The sequence below is a fragment of the Mus pahari genome, chromosome 6, assembly GCF_900095145.1.
Source record: "Mus pahari chromosome 6, PAHARI_EIJ_v1.1, whole genome shotgun sequence".
Classification (NCBI taxonomy): domain Eukaryota; kingdom Metazoa; phylum Chordata; class Mammalia; order Rodentia; family Muridae; genus Mus; species Mus pahari.
This window is the reverse complement of record NC_034595.1, coordinates 68,128,678-68,156,377: the sequence shown is the minus strand read 5'-3', so window position 1 is coordinate 68,156,377 and position 27,700 is coordinate 68,128,678. Positions and strand designations below refer to the sequence as shown.

At 49.4% G+C, this 27,700-nt stretch overlaps 3 protein-coding genes across 4 annotated transcripts in view; 1 reads left to right on the top strand and 2 right to left on the bottom strand.

Annotated features, from left to right (window-relative positions):
- Positions 1-3,603: 3,603 nt before the first annotated feature.
- Hectd3 (HECT domain E3 ubiquitin protein ligase 3) lies at positions 3,604-13,853 on the bottom strand. Its single transcript, XM_021199546.2, has 21 exons — positions 13,399-13,853; positions 13,058-13,218; positions 12,561-12,653; positions 12,347-12,482; positions 11,985-12,100; positions 11,785-11,898; positions 11,586-11,668; positions 10,362-10,527; positions 10,079-10,160; positions 9,111-9,293; positions 8,939-8,991; positions 8,727-8,791; positions 8,530-8,633; positions 8,185-8,304; positions 7,990-8,079; positions 6,542-6,748; positions 6,222-6,351; positions 6,050-6,124; positions 5,846-5,927; positions 5,664-5,735; positions 3,604-5,572 (listed from the first exon to the last, which is right to left on the bottom strand). The coding sequence occupies exons 1-21, from the start codon at positions 13,765-13,767 to the stop codon at positions 5,488-5,490; spliced, it is 2,586 nt and encodes an 861-aa protein (XP_021055205.1). The 5' UTR covers positions 13,768-13,853; the 3' UTR covers positions 3,604-5,487.
- A 938-nt stretch (positions 13,854-14,791) lies between these two features.
- Positions 14,792-19,027, top strand: Urod (uroporphyrinogen decarboxylase). The gene is made up of 10 exons (XM_021199710.2): positions 14,792-14,848; positions 15,442-15,554; positions 15,676-15,755; positions 15,833-15,895; positions 16,125-16,322; positions 16,424-16,585; positions 17,491-17,628; positions 17,755-17,855; positions 17,950-18,016; positions 18,791-19,027. The coding sequence occupies exons 1-10, from the start codon at positions 14,829-14,831 to the stop codon at positions 18,950-18,952; spliced, it is 1,104 nt and encodes a 367-aa protein (XP_021055369.1). The 5' UTR covers positions 14,792-14,828; the 3' UTR covers positions 18,953-19,027.
- A 1,242-nt stretch (positions 19,028-20,269) lies between these two features.
- Zswim5 (zinc finger SWIM-type containing 5) overlaps positions 20,270-27,700 on the bottom strand; it is a 112,825-nt gene continuing 105,394 nt past the window's right edge. For both annotated transcript variants that reach the window (XM_021199800.2, XM_029539715.1), the window contains 4 exons: positions 27,462-27,619; positions 24,125-24,288; positions 23,359-23,440; positions 20,270-22,662 (listed from right to left, as the gene is read on the bottom strand). In XM_021199800.2, coding sequence (XP_021055459.1) covers positions 21,800-22,662; positions 23,359-23,440; positions 24,125-24,288; positions 27,462-27,619 — 1,267 coding nt within the window. In that variant the 3' untranslated portion in view covers positions 20,270-21,799. The remainder of the gene's footprint in view (positions 22,663-23,358; positions 23,441-24,124; positions 24,289-27,461; positions 27,620-27,700) is intronic.

Below are 27,700 nucleotides of genomic sequence, written 5' to 3'. Positions count from 1 at the left end.
AATTTTGAGGTCATTTTTTTTTTTTTTTTTTTTTTTTTTTTTTTTGGAAGGAAAAAGGAGGAGGATCTAGGGGGGAGGGAAGGGGAAAGGAGAGGGAGTGGGAGGAAAAGAGAGAGGGGAAACTGTGGTCAGGATGTAATACATGAGTTTCCAGGGCAGCCAGGGTTACATGGAGAAACTATCTCAAACAAAACACCCACATCAATGAAACCTTTCAGTTATATGTGCGAGTGTTTTGCCTACATGTATGCCTTGTATCCACAGAGGCCAGAAGAGAGCACTGGGTCTCCTGGAACTGGAACTACAAATGATTGTAAGCCATCCTGTGGGTGCTGGGAATTGAACCCAAGTCCTCTGGAAGAGCAGCTGTGCTCTTAACTGCCGAGCCACCTCTCCAGGCCTCTTCATGTCCCTTTATCACACTGGATAAGGGCTATATTTTATTTGTTCCATTCTTCCCATGACCCAAGGTGTGCTAAGTAAAGTATATTTAATTAGTTGGAATTTTCCTTCAACATCCTATTTGGTGATAGGAAAACTAGACCAAAAGCCCAGGCCACCGATACCTCTTCTCCTCAAGTTGCCTTCTAAGTCAGTTCATGTTATTCCCCTGTGTGTAGCTTCATGCATATTAGTATATAGCATGCATACAGGAGGCACTTTGTAAATGCAAATTAGAAATGAGTTGTTCTGCCAGGTGTGGTGGTGCACTTCTTTAATCCCAGCACTCAGGAGGCAGAGACAGATGGATCTCTGTGAGTTCAAGGCCAACCTGGTCAACAGATCGAGTTCCAGGACAGCCAGGGATGTTACACAAAGAAATCCTGTCTTCAGAGAGAGTTGAGGGTTCCTGTGGGTCCCGCATGGGGTTTAATAATAAAGACAAGGAGGTTCAGCTACCCGTCTAGACTCAAGCCCACCTCCCCGCCTCTCTCTCTCTCTCTCTTTCTCTCTCTCTCTCTCCATGTGGCTGTGGCTCTCTCTGCTTTCCTCCCCACCCTGTTCCTGTTCTGTTAAATCCTTCTGCCCCCCACCCAGCATCAGCAGCCAACATACAAAAAACCTATTAGCATGGTGGGAGAGGTATCACAGCCTATTTACTGCAAACCAATCAGCAGCAGGACTACCCTTGACCATCTCTTCCGTTGCCCTTCCTTCGGCCAGTCTGAGGGCTACTGTGAGCTCCCAGCAGGCAGCTAACTTTTTTTTTTTCCGAGACAGGGTTTTTCTCTGTGTAGCCTTGGCTGTCCTGGAACTCACTCTGTAGACCAGGCTGGCCTTGAACTCAGAAATCCGCCTGCCTCTGCCTCCCGAGTGCTGGGATTAAAGGCATGCGCCACCACGCCCGGCCCCTGGCAGCTTACTTTTTAACACGATTCTCTCAGAGAATCTTCTTTTGGGGCTGGTGAGGAAGCAACGAAAACCTGGTGTTGTCTGCACAGCAATGACCAACTGAGAATACAGGGACACTCCTTCATAGCCAGTCCATAGGATACGTGTGGGGTAGGTTACCCTAACGTGTCTGTGTGTGTGTTGTGTACTCACACACATACTGCATACGTGTGGGATGGGGTAGGCTCAGAAGGCAATCCTCTGCAATGTGAGACACAAAGGAAACCTTTCAAAAGTTGGGTCTTGGCTCACGGATATTCTTCCCACAGTCTGCTAGAGAACTCTCTTTGGGAATTTGCTGACCACCTCATAATATTCCATTTGGCCGTGGGCTTGTCAGTGTGGTGAGGGATTGTTATTTTAAGAGCACTGAGTGAAATAAAGAAATGAGAAAAGAAACTGCTTTGGCCACTTACTGCAGGAACTACATACAGCACTTCCAGCTTAGTCGTTGCACATCAGCCTGGGGATTGCCCAAGTGGGTATTAGAAAGTCAGAGAGCAGCAGCAGCTGCTTCATTTACTATAAAACGCTTGGCAGGAACTCGGACTCCTTCAAGCACAAAGAATTCCCACCACTGGCTTTGAAGGACAGTGTGGATGGATATTGGTATTCTAAGCTGATGGGCCAGATTTTAAAGAAGTAATTTGATTAATTTGGTGATTTCACACTTTTATCACAAACCACATTTTTCAGACAGTTGATTTTCCCTTTTTAAAATTGGAAAATACAATTTTGAGGTCATTTTTTTTTTTTTTTTTTTTTACTCATTCATCAAGTATTTACTCAGTGCCTATAGCTGATGCCTGCTTGGAATTACTCCCACTTCAGTCTCCTTCCTTAGGATAGCTTTAGGCTCTTGGGATCTGAACAAAGCTAGGACCCAGCCTCTGTGGAGCGGACATTCTAGCAGGCCCAGCAGCCTAAATTATAAAGAGGTTTAAATGTTGGATGGTGGTTGATAAGTTATTTTTCCACCAGTGAAAATGAGCCAGTTCAAACAGATTAATATAAAGGCAGGTTTATTGGGAAGCTGCACTTGGGTGGGCAAATTCACTGGCCCCAAGGAAGCAGGCCAAGGACGTCATCTTGGGGAGGGAGACAAAGGGGAGGGGGCAGAGAGAGAAAGGAGAAAGGGAGAAGAGAGAAGAAACCAAAATGTCTGGATTATATATAGAAGGGTCTCTGGGGGAAGGGTAGTCCAGCCCAAGTTCAGGGTTAGGAGTAGGGTGTGCCAGGTAGGGACTGAGGGATGCTGGGAGAACCTGGAGGCCAGGTCTGCTTTGGGATGTATAATATGCTCCTCAGCTGTTTTGTTCCAGAGTCTGAACCCCTATGGTGGTGGCACATAGCTTTAATCCCAGCACTTGGGAGGCAGAGGCAGGAGGATCTCTGAGTTCAAGACTAGTCTGGTCTACAGAATGAGTTCCAGGGCAGCCAGGGCCACACAGAGAAACCCTGTCTCCCATGATAAGCTTCCTTGTTTCCTAGGAATAAACCAACACGGAATGAGAGAATTAAAAGAGAAGGTGTTTGGGGGTGTGGCTCAGTGGTAGTGTGCAGTACACACAAGATAAGGGAGAGAACAAACTGGCCAAGGCAAGGAAGGGGCAGCAGAGAAAAATATGAGAAATGAAATTGAGCACACTCAAGTTTGAGAAAACCGATGATGACAGGAGTGCTGACTCCATGTCACAGACCACACATGTGTAGTCATAGCAACTGAGACTGATCTTACCTTCATTAATGAGGAAAGCAACTGTAATCCACAGGTTGCCCCAGAGCAAGCAGTGGCAGAAAACCCTTCACATGAAAGGGTTCCTTAGCATTTTGGTGGCAGATACAGTACTGCTGCAAGTTTGTGGCCAGCCTGGGCTACATAAAGAGTTTTAGACCAGGACAGCTAAGATTACAAGCAAGACTATGTCTCAAAACAAAACCAAAGTGAGGACTGTAAGTGTCTCAGAGATGTTTCATTTGATGAGTCATGTAAAGAATAAAATGTTTTTGGGCTTATTAAAGAGCAAACTGGCTCAGCAGTGAAGAGCAGTCATAGCTCTTCCAGAGAACCTGGGTTTAGTTCCTAGCACCTACATCAAGTGGCTCAAAAATGCCTATAATTTCAGCCCCAGGGGATCCAATGCCTTTTTCCGCCTCCTTGGGTGCCCACAGTCACGCGCACCCCCACCCCACAGACATCCACATATACACGATTTTAAAAATAAAATTTTAATAGAGAATAAAATATTTCAGTGGATCCACTTAGAAGTATGATAATTCATCACCAAGAAGACACTTGCTCTATCTACACCACTACTTAATGAGAAAGATGTAGCAAGCTTCCGTGGGGAGTGTGTGCTCTGGAGCAATCCCTGACTTTGCCTCGGTGCTTTACGGCTGGTGCCTGACATCTGTACTCCACACTTCATCTCTAAATGAATAAGTGAATGCAAAGCAAGCTGCAAAATGTGGTGCAAAAGAGGCATTAAGGACATGTGTGCGGGCATAGAAACAAACTGCACCCCGCAGCCCCTGCAGCGAAGGCCCTTCCCAGACACTACAGAAGGTGCTCCTTCCCCAACGGAGCCAGGGGAGCTTTCTGAGAAGCAGAGCTTGGTGGGTGTGTGTGCAGTTGCTGGGGCTCCCTGGGAGGGTGTTCGTGTATGCCTCCTGTGGGCCCCCCAAAGTGCATGGGAGGTCGGGGCTGCCCCAGGAGCTCAGCGTGTGGGAGAGATAGGTCTGGGTACACACACAGCCATGTGAAGAGGCTTTCTCGATAGCAGTGTGAGCTGAAGAGAACATATTAGGAAAGCTTTTTAGGGTGCAGTCTGCTTTGATGGGCAACTGACTGTTTACACTGTACCAGGATACCAAGATGACTGTGCAGTGCATTGTGGTTCTGGGGGAGTACTCGGGGTAAGACAGGGCTAGAGTCTCTGGACCTTAGATTTGTGGCACCTGGGGGCAGACAAGTGCTCTCTAGTGTATCCGGATCTGGGTGCTCGTCAGCTATCCCAGCTTCACCCTCCACGTGCCGTCATCCTGCTCACCTGCTTCTGGGCTCTGAATCCCACAATCGCCTCAAACCCCAGCCTTCGTCCTGTTCTGAGCTCTCATTCCCAGGCTAGGCTCCTGACGTACCACTGTAAAGCCTACCTCTCCTGTCGGGCGCACACCCCTGTTATCGTAGGGCGGCAGCCCCAGCGCTCCTTCTGGGACACAGCGATTTCCTAGGAGTGCCAGGAGATTAGCAGGGATCCCAAAAGCACATTCTAAAGAAATGAATTTCTCCATTTATTCAATTTCCCCAATGTAAGACGCCCTACAGGAGTGTCATGGAGGCTCTTGAGGGCGTGGAAGGGTGTGCACAGCCCTCAGAGTAAGCTTAACATCTAGGCTTATTTTCGAGTGTGGGAACAGTAACCACTGACATTTCAGAGAGGACAGGAGGACCCTCAGCTGTGAAATCTTGCGGTGAAGGAGCAGATCTGGGGTTGGGCTGGATATGATCCAGAAGATAGTAGTTTGGCTGCTGGTAAAGACTGAGTATTGAGCGGATGTCCTTGCCAAGCCCCTGAAGAACAAGCTCACACACCTCTGCTATGGAAGGAAGAAGGCTAGTATGTACCGGATGGGTACTCAACTGGGGCTTCTTTCTTAGGGACCCGTGACCAAGGAAGATAACCTCACTCTGTCCTTGGCACCTTGCTCAAAGTACCATTCTAGCATTTTTTAAACATTTGGAGCCATGGCTGAAGCTAGAAGAAAAAGAGGAATGGGGGAAACCAAAACATAGTCCATGGGCTGGAGAGCTAGATCGCCCCCTTCAAGTAGCTCAGGCCTGGCAGCGTGTGCTGGGCTTGTGGACGATTCCCTCTCACCGAGGTTAAACACCTACGGAAGCAAGCCCCAGCACAGTAGGGTTCGCGGGTCTGTGGGGACTGGAGCGTCAGTGTCAACTCACGCCTCCCTCTGCGACCAGACCATATTCAGGTACAGGGCCCACTGTGCTGACAGTTCTGAACCCATCACCTCTGTAGAGACCCAAACCGGGCTGGCCTGGGTGAGGGCAGCAGGACGTGCTTAGGCACAGCCTCACTCCTCCCAGGGGCTCATGTCCGTGTCGATGGCCACACAGTTGTACGCGGCGTAGCGGAGCTTCTCCTCGCATACCTTGGCACTACAGAGGGAGGAAGGTGGTCTGTCAGGCATCTCTGCTGCTCCCAGGGTGCCCTTCCCTGTCGGCCACCCTCCCACCTCGGGAGACTCACCTGGCATAGTGTGGGAGGAAGAGCGTGCTGGAGCAGGTGGAAGACTCAGGCAGGGCGTCTGTGGTCTCATAGCTGCGAGGTGGGAAGAGCAAAGGATTAGCAAGCTGTGGAGTGATGTGTGTGTGTGTGTGTGTGTGTGTGTGTGTAAGGCACCTTCTGCCCCTCTCTGTACTCATACCCACCCCAGTTTGTCCGGGTAGATGTAGATCCGAGCAGGGAGGCGGCTGCGGCCAGTGACAAAGCGTAGGAAGCGGCTCCGGTCCTCTGGGTGGAGAAGAAAATTAAGGCTTGCACGGATGAAGGAGGTTCTGTAAGTTCCCGCCCGCCTCTTCAATCCACAAGCCACATCCCAAGACAAGGCAAGCGGTACTCTGCCCTCTACTGACCATTGGTGAAATTGTTCAGAGCCTCCCAAAAGTACTGCACTCGTGTGTCAGATGGTTCGAAGTCCTCAAATCGAGCTGGAGGGGCCAAGGCAGGAGTAGATGCTTAGCTCTCACTCTGCTATTCCTTAAGCCCCGCCCCTTTGGCTTCACTGCCCTATCACCTAGAACTCACTGAGCTTGCGCAGAGCATCCACAGTGACCTCTGGATCCCCACACACCTTCTTTTCCAACTCTTGCCAGGTCAGTAAGTCCAGCACAGCCTGCGGTACCACCTTCAGCAGACCTGCCTGCATGGCTGCCACCTAGGGAGGAGGAAGAAGCCTGCCTGGGAAAGTTGGTCACTACTTTCAGCGTACACTGGGGCATCTCTGTACTCGCCGACCAACAGGAATGAGGGGCGCAGTCGTGGAAGCCAGCATCAGGGTGGATACTGGTCGCCTACCAGTGGGCTCTGGCTGTCAAGGGAAGGGCCCGCCGCCCCCGTTCTCCTACCTGCTCCTTGCTCTCCTCTAGCCGCGCCTTCCGCACCAGCTGGATGAAACGGGAGCGGTCCTCATATTCCACCACGATGCCCGTGCCCCCAGGAATCAGCTCCACGACCTGTTGGTCACTCAGGACGGTGGTGAATGTCAGCTCCTTCCCAAACTTGAACTCAAACGTCTCCTTGTCCACTCCTTCCATCACTTCCAGGAGCTTCACCTGGGGTGGGGAGAGCCAGGGCTGTCGGGGTCAGCTTTCCCCATGGGTAACGGGGAGTGCAGAGGCCAGGAAGTAGCTGGGAAGGCAGCAGCCCCGGAGCCTAGGGAGGGCACCCAAACGACAGCCAGACACTGGCTTGGCCACAAGGGAAGCTGGGAGACAGAACATCTTGGACAAAGATGAAAACTCCAAAGGCAGAAATACTGTCTTGCTAGGGCCTGAGTATGAGTCAAATGGCTGAGACACAGGAGCCATGGAAGGCCTTCATGGGGTTCTCTCCATCCTGAGCCCAGAGCAGAGACATCGCATGATTTAAATGAGGAGATGAATTACCTGGCAGCATGAGGTGGATAAGAATAGAGGTGGGGACATGAGCTTTTATAATACGTGGTTGGAACAGAGGAAAGATGGCCTGAACCAGGAGGACATCAGGGAGACGGGAGATGCACACTAAATCCAGGGAGAGACTGGACAGGGTGCTGGGGACTAGTTAGGAGTGACCCTAAGCATGGCTGCATGTGCGGGCATTCCCAGCACTTAGGAGGTAGAGCATGAAGATCAGGAGTTCAAGGTCACCTTCAGCAGTAGGGGTCACATATCCCAGCCTACGTGAGCCCCTACTGCAAGAAGCAAAACAGGGCTGGCAAGATGGTTCAGTGCATAAAACATTTGCCACCAACCCCAATGCCCCGAGTTTAGAGCCCTGGATCTGCGTGGGGATAATCAATTCCCAAAAGCCATCCTCAGACCCCCAAACGCGCGCCATGGTGCACACACCTACTGTCTCTCTGTCTCTCTCTCTTCTCTTCTCTTTTCTCTCCCTCCCTCTTTCTCCCCCTCTCCTCCTCCATTTCTCTCTCTCCCCCCTCTCTCTCTTCCCTTCTCTCATACACACACAAATATGTTTTACAAATGGCAAAAAAAAACAAAAAACCAACCATAAACCCACATAAAGACCCTGACAGCTGCAGCATAGGCAAAAGTGGATAGGGTGTGGCTCTGAGCCTGAAGCCTGAGAAGGCAGTGGCCTAGGGAGAATGTGACAGTCTGCAGAGTGCAAGGCTCAACAGTGCCATCTTGAGTTAATGCATGGGTGGACCCAGTCTAAGGAAAGAAGTGAGGGCTGGAGGTAAGGATTTTAGGAGTTACCAGAACAAAGCTATCAGTTGAAGCCCTGGGAGTCAATGAGACCAGACGGGGAGCACAGGTACTGGGGAGCAGTGGGTCTGGGCCCTACTCACCAGCACGGAGTCCACAGCTGGGAAGTCCTTGCTCCAGCTCACCTCCTCTCCAGACAGCTGCTTCCACACGAACCCAGGCAGGGCCAGGACCTGCGTGACAAACACTGCTGTCTTCTTACTGAACTGGCCAGGTCTGCTGGCCTTTCCTTTGAGGGACCTGGGCTCAGCTGACAGGGTGACAATTGGATTACTCACCAGGAACTCCTTACCCCGAAGGGCAGCCCCCATCAACTGTCCAATCCACTCATACTTGGCAAAGTCTCGGCAAGAGGGATTTGGCACATACATGTCACGGGCCTCACCAGTGCCATTGCCCTGCCCCAGAGACAGAGCTGTTAGCAGGGCACGCGGTAGACCCTTTTTCCTACCTAGAGTACCACAGGAATGTTACTGCCCCACCCCACCATCCGCGCTATCTTACAGATGTTCCTCTCCCGCTGTGCAGAGGCTGCCTCAGGCAATCCCCTCCCTGCCCCCTCTAGCTCTATCAGGCTTTCCAGAGGTTTGCAGAAATTTGGTGGTGGGTGGGAAGACAATCACCTGGTTCGCAGTGCGCACAAAGAAGGGCAGAGGCACAGGGGTGTCAGCTGAGCTGGGGCACAGCTCTTCTGACATATCTGCCAGGCTGTCACGGAAGCCACCTCCTGAAATGACAAATGCTCTCAGCTGGGCACCTCAGAATCCCGAAGCTCTAATACCCTAATAGTCAACAATTGGAACCCATGTCAAGGCCTCACCTTGGTCAATGATCCCTTCCGCAATGAATTTACATTCCCACCACTGGTCATAGCGCATGGGCCACCTGTAAACAGGGATGATGGATCTCCACTATGCCAGGGCTGGCCTCAGGCACATTAACAGGCCCAGAGACCAGCTAGGAAAAGGACCACAGAGCATGATAGTGAGAAGTACCAGGTAGTGTGTGCGAACCTTTACCCTCACGCCATACCTGTAGTCCAAGGGTTTCTCATACTTGTCAGAAGGCTTGAGGCCTTCATAAACCTGGGGAGCAAGAGAAGGTGGGAATGAGTGGGGGCTGTAGGGAAGCCTGTGTTAAAGAGCTGTCCCTATTCTTGCCCAAGTCTCTCGTGAACCGAGCGTTCCCTCAGTCTGGTCCAGACCTGGGTGAAGACTGCATTCTTGCAGGCAGGGTCCCGAGAAGGGCAGGCACGGTGTTCCATGGCAAGGCGGCGGTTGATGTACAGCCTCGGCATGAAGCTGGGCTTGCTGCTTTCTGAATCGCGCAGGCACTGTGCTACCAGGCTGGGCCGCTGGCGTGACAACAGTAGGAACTGTTTCACTTGCTGGTGAGGAAAGGTGGCCAGGGCAGAATGAGTGGGCAACCAGCTATGTGCAGGCCCTGGGACTTTCTACGCCTAGACCCAACTCCGCCATTTCAATCTATGTCTAGTCCGATCTGCTCTTGCCTCTAGATTTTCCTTTCAACTAACCATGAAGGGGAATTTGGAACAACACAAACCTAACATTCTCACAAGCTTTCTGAGACTTCCACTGACCAGGAAAAATCCCCACTTCACAGCCGGCTACACAATCTCATGAGAAGAGACTGTGCTTCCTGTGAGCCAGTTTCTAGCCTCATGTCACAGGGTCCCTTAGGTCATGTGGAGCGCTGTGGGACCCTCAGGGTACAGCTGCCCGCCTGAGGAGTTACTTCTCCTCCCCTATTGCTTACTTCACAGCCTGCTTGGAAACTAGCCCCTCAAACACTAACTTCTGACACTCATGTCTGGCTTTCTTCTTGGTTTTCAGAACCAGTAAGGGTCTAGTTCCCGAGGGGTTCCAGGAACTTTCTGCTAAAGAATGAAAGACCTAAGGGCTGGGGAGGTGGCTCAGTGGTTAAGAGCACTGACTGCTCTTCCAGAGGTCCTGAGTTCAATTACCAGCAACCACATGGTGGCTCACAACCATCTGTAATGGGATCCAATGCCCTCTTCTGGTGTGTCTGAAGACAGCTACAGTGTGCTCATATAAATAAAATAATTGAGTAAATCTAAAAAAATAAAAATAAAAGAATGAAAACTAGGTAAGTAGCCCAATGCCCCGATAAGTACTGCAGGCCCAGACTCACCTTAATCTCACTGAAGGTGCCCAGTGTGTGGTCCCATGCAGGTACCAGGTGGTGCAGGACACTGTCCAGGATTTTGATGAATCTGTGGTAGTGTGGTAAGATAAAAAGTTTGGCATGGGTGTAAGACCCCAGCGTCTAATCCACAGGGACAGAAGCAGGCTCAGGAGGTGCTCTGGCCCTCGAAGCAGGGTAACTTATTTTACCAGACTCTGGGGCCTCCACCATGCAGATTCCCAAGGCTTAGGGAAGGAAGGGAGGCCTGCAGGGCCAGGACCATACGTACCTCTGCAGAAGGACAGCTCTGCGGTACAGTACTTCTGGGTCAGTGCCTTCCAGGCGTGGATATCGCACCAGACTGGCTGGCTGGAACAGGTCTGCGTTCAGCCCTAGCTCCCGCTGTCTAGATGACTTGATCTTTACCCCTCGAAGACGGACATCAATCCCATCATCTGAGGATGGGGAGGCAGGATATGGCTCTTTACTGAGCCTGCTGCTTTCTTGGCCCTCAGACCTGGGAATGGCTCCCAGCAGTGGGCATTTTGTCACTGTTAACTATGGAGGCTTCAGAGATTCTATCACATGATTCATATATATATTCATTCCATCTCTATGCTGCCAGGATGCCTGTGGATCCCAACCACCTCTACGACTCTAAGGTTGGCTTATACCCAGCACTGTATACTATCTGGTCCTGAAGTGTACTGGCTAGTTTTGTGTCAATTTGACACAGGCTGGAGTTATCACAGAGAAAGGAGCTTCAGTTGGGTAAATGCCTCCACAAGATCCAGCTGCAAGGCATTTTCTCAATTAGTGATCAAGGGGGAGGTCCCCTTGTGGGTGGTGCCGTCTCTGGGCTGGTAGTCTTGGTTCTGTAAGAGAGCAGGCTGAGCAAGCCAGGGGAAGCAAGCCAGTAAAGAACATTTCTCCGTGGCGTATGCCTTTAATCCCAGCACTTGGAAAGCAGAGACAGGCGGATTTCTGAGTTCGAGGCCAGCCTGGTCTACAGAGTGAGTTCCAGGACAGCCAGGGCTATATAGAGAAACTCTATCTCGAAAAACCAAAAAAAAAAAGCTGGATGTGGTGGCGCACGCCTATAATCCCAGCACTCGGGAGGCAGAGGCAGGTGGATTTCTGAGTTCAAGGCCAGCCTGGTCTACAAAGTGAGTTCCAGGACAGCCAAGGCTACATAGAGAAACCCTGTCTCGAAAAACAAACAAACAAACAAACAAAGAGAACATCCCTCCATGGCCTCTGCATCAGCTCCTGCTTTCTGACCTGCTTGAGTTCCAGTCCTGACTTCCTTTGGTGATGAACAGCAGTACGGAAGTGTAAGCTGAATAAACCCTTTCCTCCCCAACTTGCTTCTTGGTCATGATGTTTGTGCAGGAATAGAAACCCTAAGACAAGAAGCTTTACCCTAACTCCAAGTCCACTTTCTTTTCTTCTCTCCACACTATTAGCCTGCCCTCACCCATATCCTGGAACTCCTTATAGCCCTGAGCCCTACCTCGACACTCAACGATTCGGATCTCAATGATTGGAAGGTGGACGGTCATGTCCTCTAATACACAGACATCCCCAATCAGGGTCCTAGAAGACAGGTATAAAGTAATTCAGATATTTGCTGCCTCGGGCCTTCAGGAACGTCTAGGGTTCCATTCAAGCTGGGCTTGGTCCCACCACCCACCCCAGGGTAGCCTGCTCACTCGTCAATGTTCACGTCACTCAGCTTCTTCAGGTTGTCCCCTTCACCCCCATAGACCACTACCCGCTTCGGCATGAAATTGTCATCTGTGGTATCCACTGTGAGTAGCAGCTTCCTGAGGGCTCAGAGTGTATCTGAGTGAGTCTCTAGGCACCCACAACACATGGCTCACCCACCCTGTCATGCCCAGAGCCCACTCACTTGACAATTGTGCCTTTCTTCATGGTAAGCCGTACCCAGTGTTGGCACTGGGACCCATCACTCTCCCAGTAGGTATCTGCATTGCTATCTGTCAGGCAGGACACATTGAACTCCTCCTAAGGTAGGGCAGAGAGGTGCTGTCACACTGGCCATGTGTTTTGGGTCAGGGAACAGAAACAGCAGAGTTGGAGTGGGTGTGGGGTAGGGAGGGTGTCTGGGGTTCCTTAAAGGGGTCCCAAGGGTAGTGGGACTAAGTATGGCCTATGGGGACTCGGGTTTGGTCCTAGTTTGGTGATAGGAGCTCTGGACCTAGCATTGAGGGCTGTGACTGTATCTAGGCACAGGAGGAGTCCAGTACCCACCGTATAGGAAGAAACATCGATGCTCTCCACATACTGCTTCACACTACCCAGGTTCTCATCTTCTTTGCCCAGGTGGTCATATAAGAAGTGGATCAGGTCCTCGTCGCACTCATATGTCCATGTTGGGGGCACATAGCTAAACAACCCCAAGCCCCTAATTAGACTGGATTCAGGCCCTGCTCCCTCCTCTCCCACCCCGTTCCAGATAACTCACAGTAGCCTTTGTATAGCCTCCGTGTAGGCCTCTGCCGGCTGAGGCCTGGACCCCAGGCGATGTGAGTAGGTCAGGTCTACTACCTGTTCCCATCTGTGGGCACAGAGTGGAGTAAATGAGGAGGGAGGTACCGGCAACGGGAACAGGATCTGGAGCCTTCTCCAGTTCTAGCTCTAAGCCTCTAGAAGCCTCATCCCCCTTCAGGTCTCATCTCTGCCTTTTTTTTTTTTTTTGGTTTTTCGAGACAGGGTTTCTCTGTGTAGCTCTGGCTGTCCTGGAACTCTGTAGACCAGGCTGGCCTTGAACTCAGAAATCTGCCTGCCTCTGCCTCCCGAGTGCTGAGATTAAAGGCCACCATGCCCGGCCTCTGCCAGTTCTTAACCCACCCCCACCCAAATCTCTCTCACACACAACCCAAGATTTGGATTTTGGTTGTTGTTTCCAAACCCTCCGCATCCGCCAGACACCACCAAATCGCGTTCTTTGAGTTGCAGGACCTGAGCACCGGCCGGTAGTCCACGCCAAACAGCTGCTGCTGCCGCTGCAGGTGGTCGGGAGTGTCGATAGGTACGAGGCGGGCTCCGCCCTCTGCTGGTCGACACACTAGAAGCCAACCTTCGTCGAGACTACAGTCACTCAGGTGTTCGGCCAGCTGCTCCTGCAGGGACGAGTCAGATGGGGACAGAAATCAACTCAATTGCTCGCCCAGCCCAGCCCAGCCCGGGGCAAAGAGCACTGAAAGCAATGCCAGCTCATTCTGGGATAAGGGGGCGGGACAACCAGGGCTCTGGCTAGATCCAGGGGGTCTTTTGTGGGGTCCCTGCCAGTCGGGGCGCACCTTGGTCAACTTCACCCAGAGCCCGTGGCCATTGCACAGCTCCTCGCCGGTGGTGCGCACACAGGCGCCGCGCCGGAGCTCGATACTGTCACGGGCGGCGCGCAGGGGTCCAGAGCCTGTGCCCGGGGCAGGGCCCGCGGCACCCACACGCAGCCCCAGGCCCTCTGCCTCCCACACGGGCAGCAGCACGCGCGACGGTCCCGCCGGGTCCTTGTACAGCTTGTAGAGCACCTCCCGCGGCACGAAAGCTAGCGCCGCGGGCAGGGGCAGCCCGGCCCGGAGGCTCCGCGCCGCCTCCGCCAGGAAGCGCACGCGACCCAGGAGCTGCCGCGGGGACTCAAGCGCCGCGCCGGGGCCGGGGCCGGCCATAGCGAAGCCTCGCTGAAGGGAGACTCGTCCAGGGAAACCCTGCCCCGCCGCAGCCAGGGGACTGCAAGCAGAGCTTCCCACCACACCCGGCCCCACCTCCCACCCTGCCTTACCGTATGTTTTAGATTAAATGCACAATCAATGACCACCATAGTGTCAGGTGTTCCTATTTAGTAACCCGCCCACCGAGTGCTACTATCCTTGTTCAGTCTTTATTCGATCCACTCTGATACTTTGGCCTCCTGTCTTTGTCTCCCCGTCCCCAACGAATATTACATTTGAAGAAATCTTTTTGTTGTTATTGTTGTTTTGTTTCTCTGTGTAGCCCTGGCTGTCCTGGAACTCACTCTGTACCAGGTTAGTCTCAAACTCAAAGATCCTCGCACCTCTACCATCCAACTGCTGGGATTGAAAGCGTGAGCCATCACGCGAGCCTTGAGAAATCTTATAAAAATTGTTCATCTCTCTTAGGGGGCGCGTGACAAACATATTTGGTAGAATGACCCCTTTTCTGGTCACTGATAGGAATGTTCAATCGTTCCGGATAGATGCTATTTGTTGCTTCTGATTCCAGGAGATTAATAATCGTTGCCCACTTAAATGCGATGGCCAGTTTTTGGCTTCCTAAACGATTGGTAGAGCAGTTCCTGTCCTGCTCAGCACTCTTACCATTTCTACAAATTGGTGAGTAGTGTAAACGTAGAGTCTAAAATCTTCGGTTCCTGTACAGCCTTTTACAGACAACATTGTGAGACTCATGGACCGGAGTGAGAGCGAGGCTTGTGCTAAGTCTTCTATACCACAGATGAGAAAAGTTTTGGGATTGTATTGGGAAGTCATGCCTTTGGGTCATTTGCTACTGCGTCGCAACAGTGGGCTTTACGGTGAAAAATTGTTTGGGTCCTACGGGCAGCAGGGAGGGCAGCCCCACAGCTGTCACTGGCTCGGTCACGTGGTTCTCAATATGGCGCCGCCCAGGGTTCTCTTCAGGAAGGGGCGGGGCCTGGACTGTCGGGGCGGAGCCTCAGATTAAAGCGGCGGCCGCTCAGTTACTGTTTACCATGGAGCCGAACGGGTTGGGGTGAGTTTTCTGCTGCACGCGCTGTGGCTACGTTGCTTTCTGACCCGAGCCTTCCAATTCAGGGATATGTCCTTAAACTCTAATTTTTATGGAGATCTCCCAGTTCGAACCCAAGTCGCTGAGATTCCAAATCTTCCAGTCATGGAACGGAACCTTTCCCGCGCCCTGCCCCCCTCTTCCCGCAATCTCCATGCCAGGGACTACCTTGCGGGACCGCGTCCCGAGGTGACTCAGAACTCCTAACTAGCCCCTCGGACCATCATCAGCTTTGATCCTTTCTGTCTCGTTTTGGGGACCTCCGGCTGCTGAAGCTTGCCGCTCGGGTCCCGAAATTAACTCCTTCCCCCTAATTCCCTTACTGGATTTTCATTCCGCTTCCCTAGTCCCTCCAGTTTCTTTGAGTTTGGGAAAGTGGACGGGTGTGTAGGAAAGAGGCCCTAGTGGGGCCCTCCTCCTGGGAGCTTGTGCGCCACTTGATAGAGGGGAGGCGGTGGGCCTGGAGGAGGCAGATAACGGCCTGCCCGTGCCCTCCCCGAACCCCAGTCTAGCACAGTGACATTTACTCCTACCTGTACCTTCCACCCGATCTCCAGACTCCAGAATTTTCCGGAGCTGAAGAATGACACGTTCCTGAGAGCAGCCTGGGGAGAGGAGACAGACTATACTCCCGTTTGGTGTATGAGACAGGCCGGCCGCTACTTACCAGGTCAGGGGCAAAGCTGTGGTCTAGATAAACCCTGAAATTCTAGATGGTGAAGTTCTTCAGGAGAAGATAGGAACTTTGGAGGACCTCGTGGCTGAGTCCTGTCCTCCATCTCCTCTTGTAGAGTTTAGGGAAACCAGGGCTGCCCAGGACTTCTTCAGCACCTGCCGCTCTCCCGAGGCTTGTTGTGAACTGACTCTGCAGGTGAGGGCCCCACGAACCAGGATGGGGTTCATGCCCCCAGTGTGTCTCCTTACTAACCTATCTGCTGTCCCCTGCAGCCACTGCGAAGGTTTCCTCTGGATGCTGCCATCATTTTCTCCGACATCCTTGTTGTACCCCAGGTACTCAATCCTGATCCTGGATTGTGGACTTTAAAAAAAGAGGGGAGAGGGAAGAAAACACTCATTGGAAATCCTCGGTCCTGTCAGGTTTAAATACATAACTGGGAAGAGGCAAACACTAGGGATGGAGTTTGCAGGGGGGTTTAGTCTTTTCTTTGTTGCATGTGTTGAACAGAAACCTTCCCTCTGAGTTCCAGATTATGTACCCAGATATTTTATCCCCCTTAAGGCATTGGGCATGAAGGTGACCATGGTACCTGGCAAAGGACCCAGCTTTCCAGAGCCATTAAGAGAAGAGCAGGACTTAGAGCGTCTACGGGATCCAGCAGCGGCAGTTTCAGAGTTAGGCTATGTGTTCCAAGCCATCACCCTTACCCGACAACGGCTGGCTGGACGTGTGCCACTAATTGGCTTTGCCGGTGCCCCGGTAATGCAGCCCAGGGGTGTGGACGGGAGCATGGAGAGGTCAGGCTCGTAGGTCTGGAATAGACAAGGGATCTATGCTCTGCCGTCCGCATCTTTTTGTAGTGGACCCTGATGACATACATGGTTGAAGGCGGCAGTTCAAGCACCATGGCTCAGGCCAAGCGATGGCTCTACCAAAGGCCGCAGGCCAGTCACAAGCTGCTTGGCACACTCACTGATGCTCTGGTCCCATACCTGATAGGACAAGTGGCTGCCGGCGCTCAGGTGAGTCTTTAGGACAAACGGGTAAAATGGTTTCCCCGGACCGGAGAAAGCAGGGGTGTTACTTTTCCTCCAGTGATCCGGTTAGAGTATCTAAGTGGTTCTCAACTTTCCTAATACTGTGACCCTTTAATACAGTTCCTCATGGTGTGGTAAACCCAACTATAAAATTATTTTGTTGTTACTTCATAGCTGTAATTTTTCTAGTGTTGTGAATTGTAATGTAAATATAGGGTATGTAGGAGATCTGATATGTGATCCTTGAGAGAGGGTCATTCTGCCCCAAAGGGGTTGCGACCCCCAGGTTGAGAACCATTTAGAGTCTTAGCCCTTCCTGAGACTATCCGCAGGCTTTAAGGTCTGAGGGTTTGGAGTGTGAAGCTGCAGTTAGGATCTGGAGAAGGTAAAACTTTTTTTTGGATTCACCTGCTTCTGCCTCCCAAGTGCTGGGGTTAAAGTCATGTGCACCACTGCTTGTCTGTCTGTCTGTCTGTCTGTCCGTCTCCCTCTCTCCCTCTCCCCCTCTCCCTCCCTCCCTCCCTCCCTNCCTCCCTCCTTTCCTTCCTTCCTTCCTTCCTTCCTTCCTTCCTTCCTTCCTTCCTTCCTTCCTTCCTTCCTTCCTTCCTTCCTTCCTTCCTTTCCTTCCTTCCTTCCTTCCTTTCTGCCTTCTTTCTTTCTCTTTCTTCCTCAAACTCACAAACTCACCTGCCTCTCTCTGCATTCCACGTACTGGGACTAAAGGTGTGCACAGCTGCTGTTGGCTTCTATTTTTTCTTTTAAGGCAAAACTTGTTGTGCCCCAGGGAATGTGCCAGGGTTTAAAGTCACCCGAGGAGAATTAAGATATCATGTATCTGTGGAGCCTGAGCTACTTCCTCTTTGTGTGTTTTTCTTGTCACCTGTTTATAGGCATTGCAGCTCTTTGAGTCCCACGCAGGACATCTTGGCACCGAGCTCTTCAGCAAGTTTGCACTGCCCTACATTCGTGATGTGGCCAAGCGAGTGAAGGCTGGGTTGCAGAAGGCAGGCCTGGCACCAGTGCCCATGGTGAGGACTGGGACAGGTGGAGTGAAGGTTGCAGCACTCAGCCTGCATAGACTAAAATCACCACTGGAGGGCAGCAGAAGTGCACCGAGAAAGGCTTAACATCAGAGATCTGTTCTTTCTCTCCAGATTATTTTTGCTAAGGATGGACATTTTGCCCTGGAAGAGCTGGCCCAGGCTGGCTATGAGGTAGTTGGACTTGACTGGACAGTGGCTCCAAAGAAAGCCCGGTGAGTGATAGGGGAGTGGGCAGGAGAGGCTGAGGTGGAGGGGGTAAAATCTCCCAATAATGCAGTGAGACTGTGGCAATGGTTCTGCTTCCAGGGAACGTGTCGGGAAGGCAGTGACCCTGCAGGGGAACCTGGATCCCTGTGCTTTGTATGCATCTGAGGTAATAACTGGGTCCAACATGTGTGTACAAAGTTTTCTCTGTGTACGGTGCAATAGTTGGGAATCACATATGTATGGTTTATTACACCTGTCTCTCCTCTCCTCAATTCTATACACACAATGTAAACTCTAAGAAAGCAGGGCATTTTTACAATTTAAATTTTATTTTTGTGGCTGTCCATTTCTCTGTCCCGCCCATGGACACTTCTTGAAGCTAAGGACCCAACTCAGAGCCTTCTGTTTGCCGGGCAGGCTTTCTACCACTGAGTTAAGTCCCTAACCCTGCCTTCTTGTTTTGAGACAGAGTCTCATGTAGCCCAGGTTAGCCTCAACCTCACTGTATTGCTGAGGTTGGCCTTGAACTTATCTTCCTGCCTCTCCCCCCCCCCAAAGTGCTAGGATTATGGATATACCCCATCACACCCAGCTCTTTTTATATTTTTTTGTTAATATTTATTATTATTGTGTGTTGGGTCTATATCTATGGTACATGTGAGGAGGTCTAGGACGACTTTGTGGAGTCAGTCTTCTTCTACCTTTGTACGGGCCCTAGTGATTGAACTGAGGTTGCATAGCAAGGTTGCGTAGCAAGCACCTGACTTGCTGCGTCACCCCACAGGCTTCTCACTTCTATTTTCTTAATGTTCGGGACATATGAGGTATCTGATAAGTTGTTAATGACAGTGACACTGTGTAGAAGCACTCCTGCGCGTGTATGTAGGAGGACACAGCTTTGCTGGCCTCTCTTGTAGACAGCACCCTCTTGGTTCTCTAGGAAGAGATTGGTCGACTGGTGCAGCAGATGCTGGATGACTTTGGGCCTCAACGCTACATTGCCAATCTAGGGCATGGGCTTTACCCTGACATGGACCCAGAACGTGTAGGAGCCTTTGTGGATGCTGTACACAAACATTCACGTCTGCTTCGACAGAATTAAGTACATGCCTTTCTGCTCAAGTGCCACCAACAGATATTGTTTCCAGGAGAATAAAACTTCCAGAGTTGGAGTCTAGCATGTTCCTTTGTAAAGGCTTATGTCCTTATCCTCAGTTCTTTCTGAAGCCCCCTTCTCTCTCTCTCTCTCTCTCTCACACACACACACACACACACACAGCCTCAAACTCACAAAGATCCACCTACCTGCCTCTCAAGTGCTGGAATTACAGGCGTGTACCACCAGGCCCAGCTCCTTTGTTCCTTTTGTTATGCTTCCTCTGCATATTCTCCCCCCAGTCTGGGGCTCAGGTATCAGGGAAGACATGAGCACACACTACAGCATCAACATCAGGCTCATACTACCATTATGCTAACAGCCATGCAAGCTCAGACGTGACATGATAATAGGTACAGCTTTCCAGGTAGTTGGGGCTATGACATTGATAGAAAAGGGTCAGGGTCCCTGTAACATAGGGCTGTGTGTCTCTGAAGGAAGAAGATAGCTCAAATGAGGGGCACAGAAGATGCTAAAACACTTCAGAGTTCAGGAGGGGAAGAGGAGCTAAGTAAATAATAACTAAGGAGACATCAGTTTTGATGCCATAGTATGGGAGGGCAGAAACATACAGAGCTTAGTTGCTTAAGATTGTAGCCTTAGACAAGGTCTTTGAAGCCAAAGGGTCCTCTGGCATTTAAGTTCATTGTGCATTGTTTTCTGAGTATACCCACTGATTTTCATGTACTATTAGGAGAGTACTGTTTCCTAGGACAGTCTCGAGGTGCCTTAGGGCTATGGACATGGGTGTGATTTGAGGAATCTCCCAACTGTCCATTACTGTATATCTCTGTTTAGGCCCAACCAGCTCCCTGTCCCAACAAAGGAGAGAAGGGCTCATTTACTGAGAGAACACAATTTCTGCTTTTAGAAAAATCGTTTCTGTGATCCATGATTTATTCATAGAAAAGCACTGAGTTCACATACTTGCTAAAAAAGGGCAATCATGATACAGAAATGGGAGTGGCTTCTCCTTTTTTTTTTTTTTTTTTTTTTTTTTTCTTTTTTGCCAACCCATTGGGCTGAGACAGTGTAGGGGCCCTTGGCTGGACAGTAACACATTTATTAGTAGCCACGAACAGCAAATACAACTTACTGGTCAGCTTGGAATAAAAAAGATGACAAGTAGGTTTCAAAGAGAAAAATAAAGTAAGTCAGACAGAAAGGTCCTTAGTTCATACTCTAGCTACACCACCCCTTCCCTATCAAACCCCACCCAACTCAGGAACTAAGACAAAACAGCCAACCCCGAAGACACCTGTATCCAACTGAGCCTTCTGAATGGCCTTGCTACCTCCTCTAACTCCAGGCTAAGCACAGGGGTCATGAAGCAGTACGAACATGATACACTGTGGAGGTCAGCATGGGCTAAGACGGGGCTTATTTGCTAGAACTAGAAACTAGGAAGGGCAAGGCTAAAGGAATAGCAGCCTCAGCCTCCAAGTGAGCTACCGGTGAGATGATGACGAAAGCAGGCAGAGGAAGTTTGAGGTAGAGAGTTGGAGGAAGAAAACACGTTTGTGTAAAAAAAGAACCATGGGGCGAAAGTGGCCAGTCTTAAGAGCAGAGGGACACGTGCTTAGAAGCGTGTTTGCTGAGAGAAGGTAAACAGAGGAGGCACAGTAACAGTGCTCAGCTAGCAAGAGACTAAGGGACGGATGGGCAAGAGAGAGTTGGCAGAAGGAAGGCACACTCATGCAGATCCTCAAGTGTGAAGACACTGACAGACTACATGTAGAGACCACTCACATAAAGACACATCATGGTCAGCAGGCATACATTCAGAGACAAACATGTTTACACATAGGTACCCGTGTGAGCCTAGATACACACATACACTAGGTATGCATTATCACACACAAATGAAACCCAGTCTAACACATGTCACACAATTAACTGACACAGGCATACACACATGTATCTTTGTACACAGACACATGTTCATACAGATATACACACATACACATTGGAGATGAGAGTGGATTCTCTAACATAAAGGTGACCAGAGCAGATGTATCTTGTAAGCTCAGCGGCTTCCTGGACCTTCGTCTTCTCCCTGCACTTATTATTCAGGTGTTCATCAGGCTCCTGGAGTGTGTGAGGCAGAGGCAGGAGTTTCAGTGTTCACAACATTGTGAGACAAATATCTAAGCCACTTTTGACCTCTGCCCCTCAATGACCACTAGGCTAGTTGTCCTATCTTCAGGCCACAGTTTCTGACATATAAGACTTGGATTTTAACTGTCCATTTTTCTCTCTGCCGCCCCCACTTATCCACTGCCAACAGCACATACTCTGTACGGGAAACCTGAGAAATGGTTGTGAGTCTCCTCAGAAAACAAGCCTATTCTCCCACCCACCCACAGCTACCTTAAGTGCCCGTCAAATCAGAGTCGGAATTATAAATAGTTACAGCTTTACAATGCTTGACGACACATAATACTATAGTATTTACAGTACCATAAATGCTTCTGTTTTCTCTGGTTAAGCAATCCCTGAGACGGAACAGTGTTCTGTGTTTGCCAAGGGAGTGGGGCCAATGGCCAGGACACGCAGGATATAGGGGCGTGAGGTGACATGTTGTGGGGGCTTCTGACCGGTCTGCAGGGTCCAGCTCCTCAGGAACCATAGAGCTGGAGTGAGAAACTTGCCAAGGCAGGAATACTGGTGAATGTCAGACTCTTCCCATCCTTAGGTCTGTGGTACTGAGTCCTCTCAGGGGAGACAGATGTTTCAGAGTCCTTGTCCTGACCTGGGAGCTCAGGCTGCCCTAGCAGCAAGTTATCCACTTTCTCAGCCAAAGCGCTCCCGAACCAGCAGCATCAGCTTCTTCTTGCCTTTGTATATCTGTTTGAGGTTGTCAATGAATTGGGCAAATTGCAAGTGACCATCCTGGGGCAGTAGGAAGGTCTCACGAGCTTTGCTCAGAAACTCAATGAACTCTCCATAGTGGCGGGGACTGATGTGTGTCAGACGGGAGTGTGTGGTGTTGATGTAGGCATTGATGGTTGCATCCAGTAGCTGGCGCAGTGGGGCTTTGTCTGTTGACATGAGCTTTCCAGAGCTGCGGCGGCCTGGGATGCCTGCCAGGCCTGGGGCAGTCACTGTGCACCGGCGCAGGATATCAGAAAGCACTGTGGCACAGTGCACACTCTTCACCACCAAGGGGATGAGAGCTGCCAGTTCATTCTTGCCCAGAGAGTGGCTGAGAGCACAAGCCCAGAGCACATCGTTGATGGCTGGATGGGTGTCCTGGTTGTAGGCCAGGTTAAGATGGCTCATGGCCAGTGAGGCCAGCTTGAAGGCACGTAGCGGGTAGCCACGGAGCTCCATGTAGCGGGCAATGGTGAACAGCTGTGAATGTGTCATGCCACCGGCAGCAGCATCGATGGCAATCTGGTAGGCTGCCTCAAAGGCAATGTGGTCTTTCTCACAAAGTGTAAGAGCTGATAAGGCACAGCTCTGTGGATCTTTCATAGCACATTGTAGGGCCAGTGTGCGAGCACAGCTAGCCAGTTCCTCCCGCTGTGGGTAGTCAAGGCTGAGGCGCAGGATAGTGGTGTGGGATACAGCTGTGGCAGCCACAATACTTGTAGCCTCAGTCGGGGTGAAGAGTGTGTACCAGCTCTGCAAGATGCTCACCAGGGCCCGCACACCTGTCAGGGAGATCCTGAGGTCAGCAGTGGCTACTTGGTCCTAATTCAAGTCTGCCCAGATTTAGGGTCTGAACTTGGCCTGTACAGGAGTTATCCCTACTCCTTAGCAGCCCTGATATGATCTGAGGCAAACAGGGTACGGGGAACATCCCAAATGGGCAGACTCTATTTGGGGGTCTCTTCCCATCCCAGCCCAGAAGGTCTCTGCTGCACCCTCAGCCCTTCATAAAGATGAAGCAACAGAGCCCCAGGTTTGTCGGATTCAAGGTGGGGGCCCTATGCTTCCTGAGGGGCTCTAGCTCAAGTAGTGCCTTTGAGGAGAGTTTAGTGCTGGGGCTTTGGGTTCTAGAATGGTTCCCAAGCCTCCAGGTTGTTTGTAGGTTTTCAGAAGCATAGACAGAGACTGGGACCAAACCACTGAGCCAACTCCCTCCCCTAGGGAGCACGTGAGGACTGGTGGCTGAAAGCATTCTCTCAGACATTTCTCTAATCACAGAGGGTCAAAGTGCTGTTGACATCAGGCTATGGTCCAAGCAATGAGGGCTTAGGCTGGCTGACACGGAGGCTGTCTTCTAGCAGCACATCCGTTCCCAGGCCACCAGGAATAGAAATGGGACAGCACCAAGGATTCGCGGTGCTGTCCCGAAAGTCAGGCCTAGAAGCTCCCCAGGGGGAAGAGGGAGATATAGGACTCACCCACTTCTGTAGCACAAGTAACCAGCCATCGAACCATCTCTCGGCGCCTCCAATTAAGGGTTGATAAGGTCATCCGCATCACCTAGACACAAAAGAGGCATTTCCAGTGGGCCACACCTAACAGATGAGATCCTCTCCTCCCTTCTACCTCATACTATTCTTTTATGGAATAGGTATTTTTTGTTTGCTTGAGACGGGGTCTCATTAGCCCAGGCTGACCTTCAATTCTCCATGACCTAGAACTTCTAATCCTTCTGCAGCTACCTTCCCAGAATAGACACTAAAGATGTATCCCAGTTTATGCAACAGTAGGGGTCCATCCTAGATCTTATTCCATGTAGGTAAGCACTCTACCAAATGAGATACATCTCCAGCTCAATAACAAATGTTTTGCATTACTGAATTAGTTAGGGGTCTTTTCTCTCTGTGTGGATATGTTTAATTCCTCTCTACCCCTCTCACTAGACATGGGGCTTCCTCAAGACTGACAACAGATAAGACTCTTATCATACCTTGATTGACTTGAAGGAAGGTAGATATAGAGAAGATGGGGATTCTACAGTGCCTAAAGCTATTTTACTTCTGGCCTCAACTTTATATGGAAGCTACTTTTTATAGAGTCCTTACTTTTTATCTACCCTAGCAGTTATATTCTGGAAAACAGAAAGATCCAGACATGGCTCATGTTCATTCCCCTTGGATTATCCTCTGCCAATTGTCATTACTCTAGAAACCTAAAGCTGGGACAGTGGTGTCGTACTCGTACCTGTAACCCCAGCTCAAGGGCTACGTTGAGCAGAGTGCTGTCTGTACCGCTGTCCGTGGGAGTAGCAATCTTGAATGCATCTTGAGCTAGTTTGAAGATGAGGGAGGAAGAATGGATGTGCTTCTGTATTGCTTCCAGAATAGTTCGTAGCCTCAGTGTATCTCCTATAGTCATTGGAAAAGGTAGAGGCAGGATTTCTTTTGAGTTTCCCTAAGACAGTAAGCTGATTACAACAAACACTAGTTGAACTATGTTAGTTTACCCAATGCGTCTGAATGTTACCATCTCTTCTGGTTGATCAAGCGGTCCCTTCTAAATGCTTGGTGGATCTTTCTGGTCCTAGACACCCACATGAATTTACCTCTCCCATCTTTTTTTCTAAAAATTAAATCCATAACCACAATGTCATACAGGTTAGTTTCACTGCCACCTTTCCCCATTACTCCTGGACCCTGGCAACTATAATTTTATACAGTTGGTATCACATAGCTTTTTCAGATTGGCTTTTTGCAATACAGAATACATATTGAGGTTCCTGTGTGTGAAGTTTATCTTGTTTTATTGCTAGATAACATTCCATTGTATGGATATATAGTTTATCTTTTCACCTTGTGAAGAACATTTTGGTTGCTTTGGGGACAATTATGAATAGATACATAAATATTCCTTTTCAAGTTTGGGTATGTATATGTTTTGACTCTTTTGAGTAATACCTAGGAACATGACTGCTGGAACATATGTTAAGACTACATTTAGCTTTGTTACAAAACAAAACAAGGGGCTGGAGAGATGGCTCAGCAGTTAAGAGCACTGACTGCTCTTCCAAAGGTCCTGAGTTCAGTTCCCAGCAACCACATGGTGACTAACAACCATCTATAATAGAATCTGCTGCCCTCTTCTGGTGTGTCTGAAGACAGCTATAGTGAACTCATATAAATCTTAAAAAAACAAAACAAAACCAAAAACCTGCCAAACTATCTTCCAAAGTGGCTGTGCTACTTTATATTCTCCCAGCAATGAGCATTTCTGTTACTCCGCACTATTGCCAATATTTTTATTTTAGCTATCCTAACATTGTATAGTGGTGTCTTGATTTAATTTACAATTTCCTAGTAATATCCTGAATATCCTTTTATATGCTTGTTTGCTATCTGTAGATAATCCTCTGGCAAAATGTTTTTTCAGTTCTTTGGTCAGTTTTAATTTTATTTTTTAAAGATTACTTATGTATATGAGTGTTCCATTTGCTTGCATCTATGCCTGCATGACAGAAGAGGACATCAAATTTCATTATAGATGGTTGTGAACCATAATGTGGTTACCGAGAATTGAACTCAGGACTCCTGGAAGAGCAGTTGTAGCCCTATTTTATTTTTGAGATAGCCTCATTATATAATTCTGGCTGTCCCAGAACTTACTCTGTAGACCAGGTTGGCCTCAAACTCAGAGAACCTTCTGCCTCCTGAGTACTAGGATTAAAGGCATGTGCTGCTTCTGGTTTTAGTAAGTTTTAAAATTGGACTGTTAACTTTCTGGGTTTGTTGTTGTTGTTGGAGACAAATTGATTTGTTTCAATCTGGAATAGAGTCTCTGTATTCCAGGATGGCCTTGAACTTATGTAGCAGAGTCTGACCTTGAACTCCTGATCCTCCTTCACCTCCTGAATGCTGTGATTATAGATGTGTACTGGGATGCCTGGTTTACGCAGTGCTGGAGCTCAAGCCCAGGGCTTTAAGCATGCTAGGCACATACTCTACCAATTGGGTTGCAGCCCTAGCCTCCTGATAAGTTTAAGAATTCTTTGTATATTTGGGATATAAATTCTTACACTGAATTGGAAACACTTTTATAATCAAGACTACTTGATGATCTGAGGGATTTTGAATTTGTAGATATTAACACTTTGTGTCTTACACAGAGATATATACTCTTATATATAAATATATTATTATATATATTATATTTTGCCACAACTTTAAGTGGCTAAAGAAATAAACTTCCATGTTGCAGACTTATCGTTTTTGAGTTTATCTTCCAAAACTTCCATAAAGGCCAAGTTCAGGGAGTGGGGCAGGGAGGGACAGCTTGTTAGCTCAGAGCACCTGCTGCTCTATCATTAAGATCCATTGTATCCCAACAACCATACGAGGCACCTTACAGAGCTTGTAATTCCAGCTCCCTGGGATCTGATGCCTCTTCTGGATTCTGAAAGATATTTTTAATTAGAAAAAACAACAACAAAAAGACAACTAGGCAATGGTAGCAAACAGCCTTTAATCCCAACATTTGGGAGGCAGAGGCAGGTGGATCTGAGATTGAAGCCAGTCTGGTCTACAGAGCAAGTTTCAGGACAGCCAGAGTTGCACAGAGAAATTCTGTCTTAAGAAACAAAAGAGAAAGAAAGAAAAAAAAAGATATCTTAAAATAAGCATCTACAGTTTCCTGGTACAAACTGCTCAGGGTCCACAGTTGGCAGCTGGGGTTTTCTTACAGCTCCTTGTCGAGAGCTTCTCTTCACTTCTGTTTGTGGTGAAGCCTGCAGAGCTACCATGACTACACGAGCCCCCAGGGTCAGTCACTCCATACTCCACCCCTTGGCCGAGCGTGGTAGAATAATCACACTCCGCCTCAGTACGGAGGTTATAGGGCTTTGAGGCTGAGGTCACCAACAGGGATCTCCATTTATAGATTTTGAAACTGATATTGGAAAACTAAAATGACTTTATCAGATGGAAGATTACATTCAGAAGTTAATGTAAAAATCATTTGATTATCAGGCCATGTGTGGTGGTGCACATCTTTAATCCTAGCACTTGGGAGGTAGAGGCAAGGAGGATCTGGGTGAATCTGGGGCTAGCCTGGTCTACAGAGTGAGTTCCAAGAAACAAAAACTCTAATAAACATAAACAAATAAAAACCATGTGATTATGGAGCTAGAGAGATGGATTTTGGTTAGAGAATGTATTGCTCTTGCTCAGTTTGTAGAACCCACGTCAGGGGGCTCACAATCACCGATAACTCCATGTCTGAGGTGATCAGAAATCTCTGACCTCACTGAACACTGGCAATCATGGACACAGACACATAATGTGAAACAATTTTTTTAATGTAAAGATAATTTGATTCTTTATATTCAGGGTCTTAGGATTTTAAAGTAACTAAGGCAGAATTCTAGTCTGACCCAGGTGCTTGTCCTAATGAACACTCAACATGAAGACCCCCACTGCTCCTGTCAACACAGAGCACTCGGCTTCTCTTTTCCAGGAGACTTTGGGCCCGGGGTGGGTAGGTATAGTGTATAGTGGGGATGCTGGATCCAATATCTACCTGTGCTTACCTTTGGCAGCAGTCAACATGGTGGAGGCCAGTTCACACTGCTGTGATTCTAAGTGTCCAAGAGTGAACCAGCGAGGATAACGACTGGGTACCACAGAGACCATGTGATGGGGGTGGGAAGTGTCTCCTGCAGAAGACGAGTTTTCTAGAACAGGTAACCTAGAAGACCCAGGAAGCGCCATCAGCTTCATTTAGACTCTGGCCATTGTGACCCCTTTTAGGGAAGTTTGCTTTCTGCTG

What these genes read in the sequence shown, in the direction of transcription:
- Hectd3 (XM_021199546.2), bottom strand. Translation starts at nt 13,767, where the DNA reads ATGGCCGGCCCCGGCCCCGGCGCGGCGCTTGAGTCCCCGCGGCAGCTC. An exon ending in TCTGGGTGAAGTTGACCAAG is followed by an intron (nt 13,219 to 13,398) that starts GTGCGCCCCGAC and finishes TCGTCCCTGCAG; the next exon opens with GAGCAGCTGGCCGAACACCT. An exon ending in CAGCTGTGGACTCCGTGCTG is followed by an intron (nt 6,749 to 7,989) that starts GTGAGTAGGGCC and finishes TCCCCACCCCAG; the next exon opens with GTGAAGCTCCTGGAAGTGAT.
- Urod (XM_021199710.2), top strand. Translation starts at nt 14,829, where the DNA reads ATGGAGCCGAACGGGTTGGG. An exon ending in ATGGAGCCGAACGGGTTGGG is followed by an intron (nt 14,849 to 15,441) that starts GTGAGTTTTCTG and finishes CCCGATCTCCAG; the next exon opens with ACTCCAGAATTTTCCGGAGC. An exon ending in ACATCCTTGTTGTACCCCAG is followed by an intron (nt 15,896 to 16,124) that starts GTACTCAATCCT and finishes ATCCCCCTTAAG; the next exon opens with GCATTGGGCATGAAGGTGAC.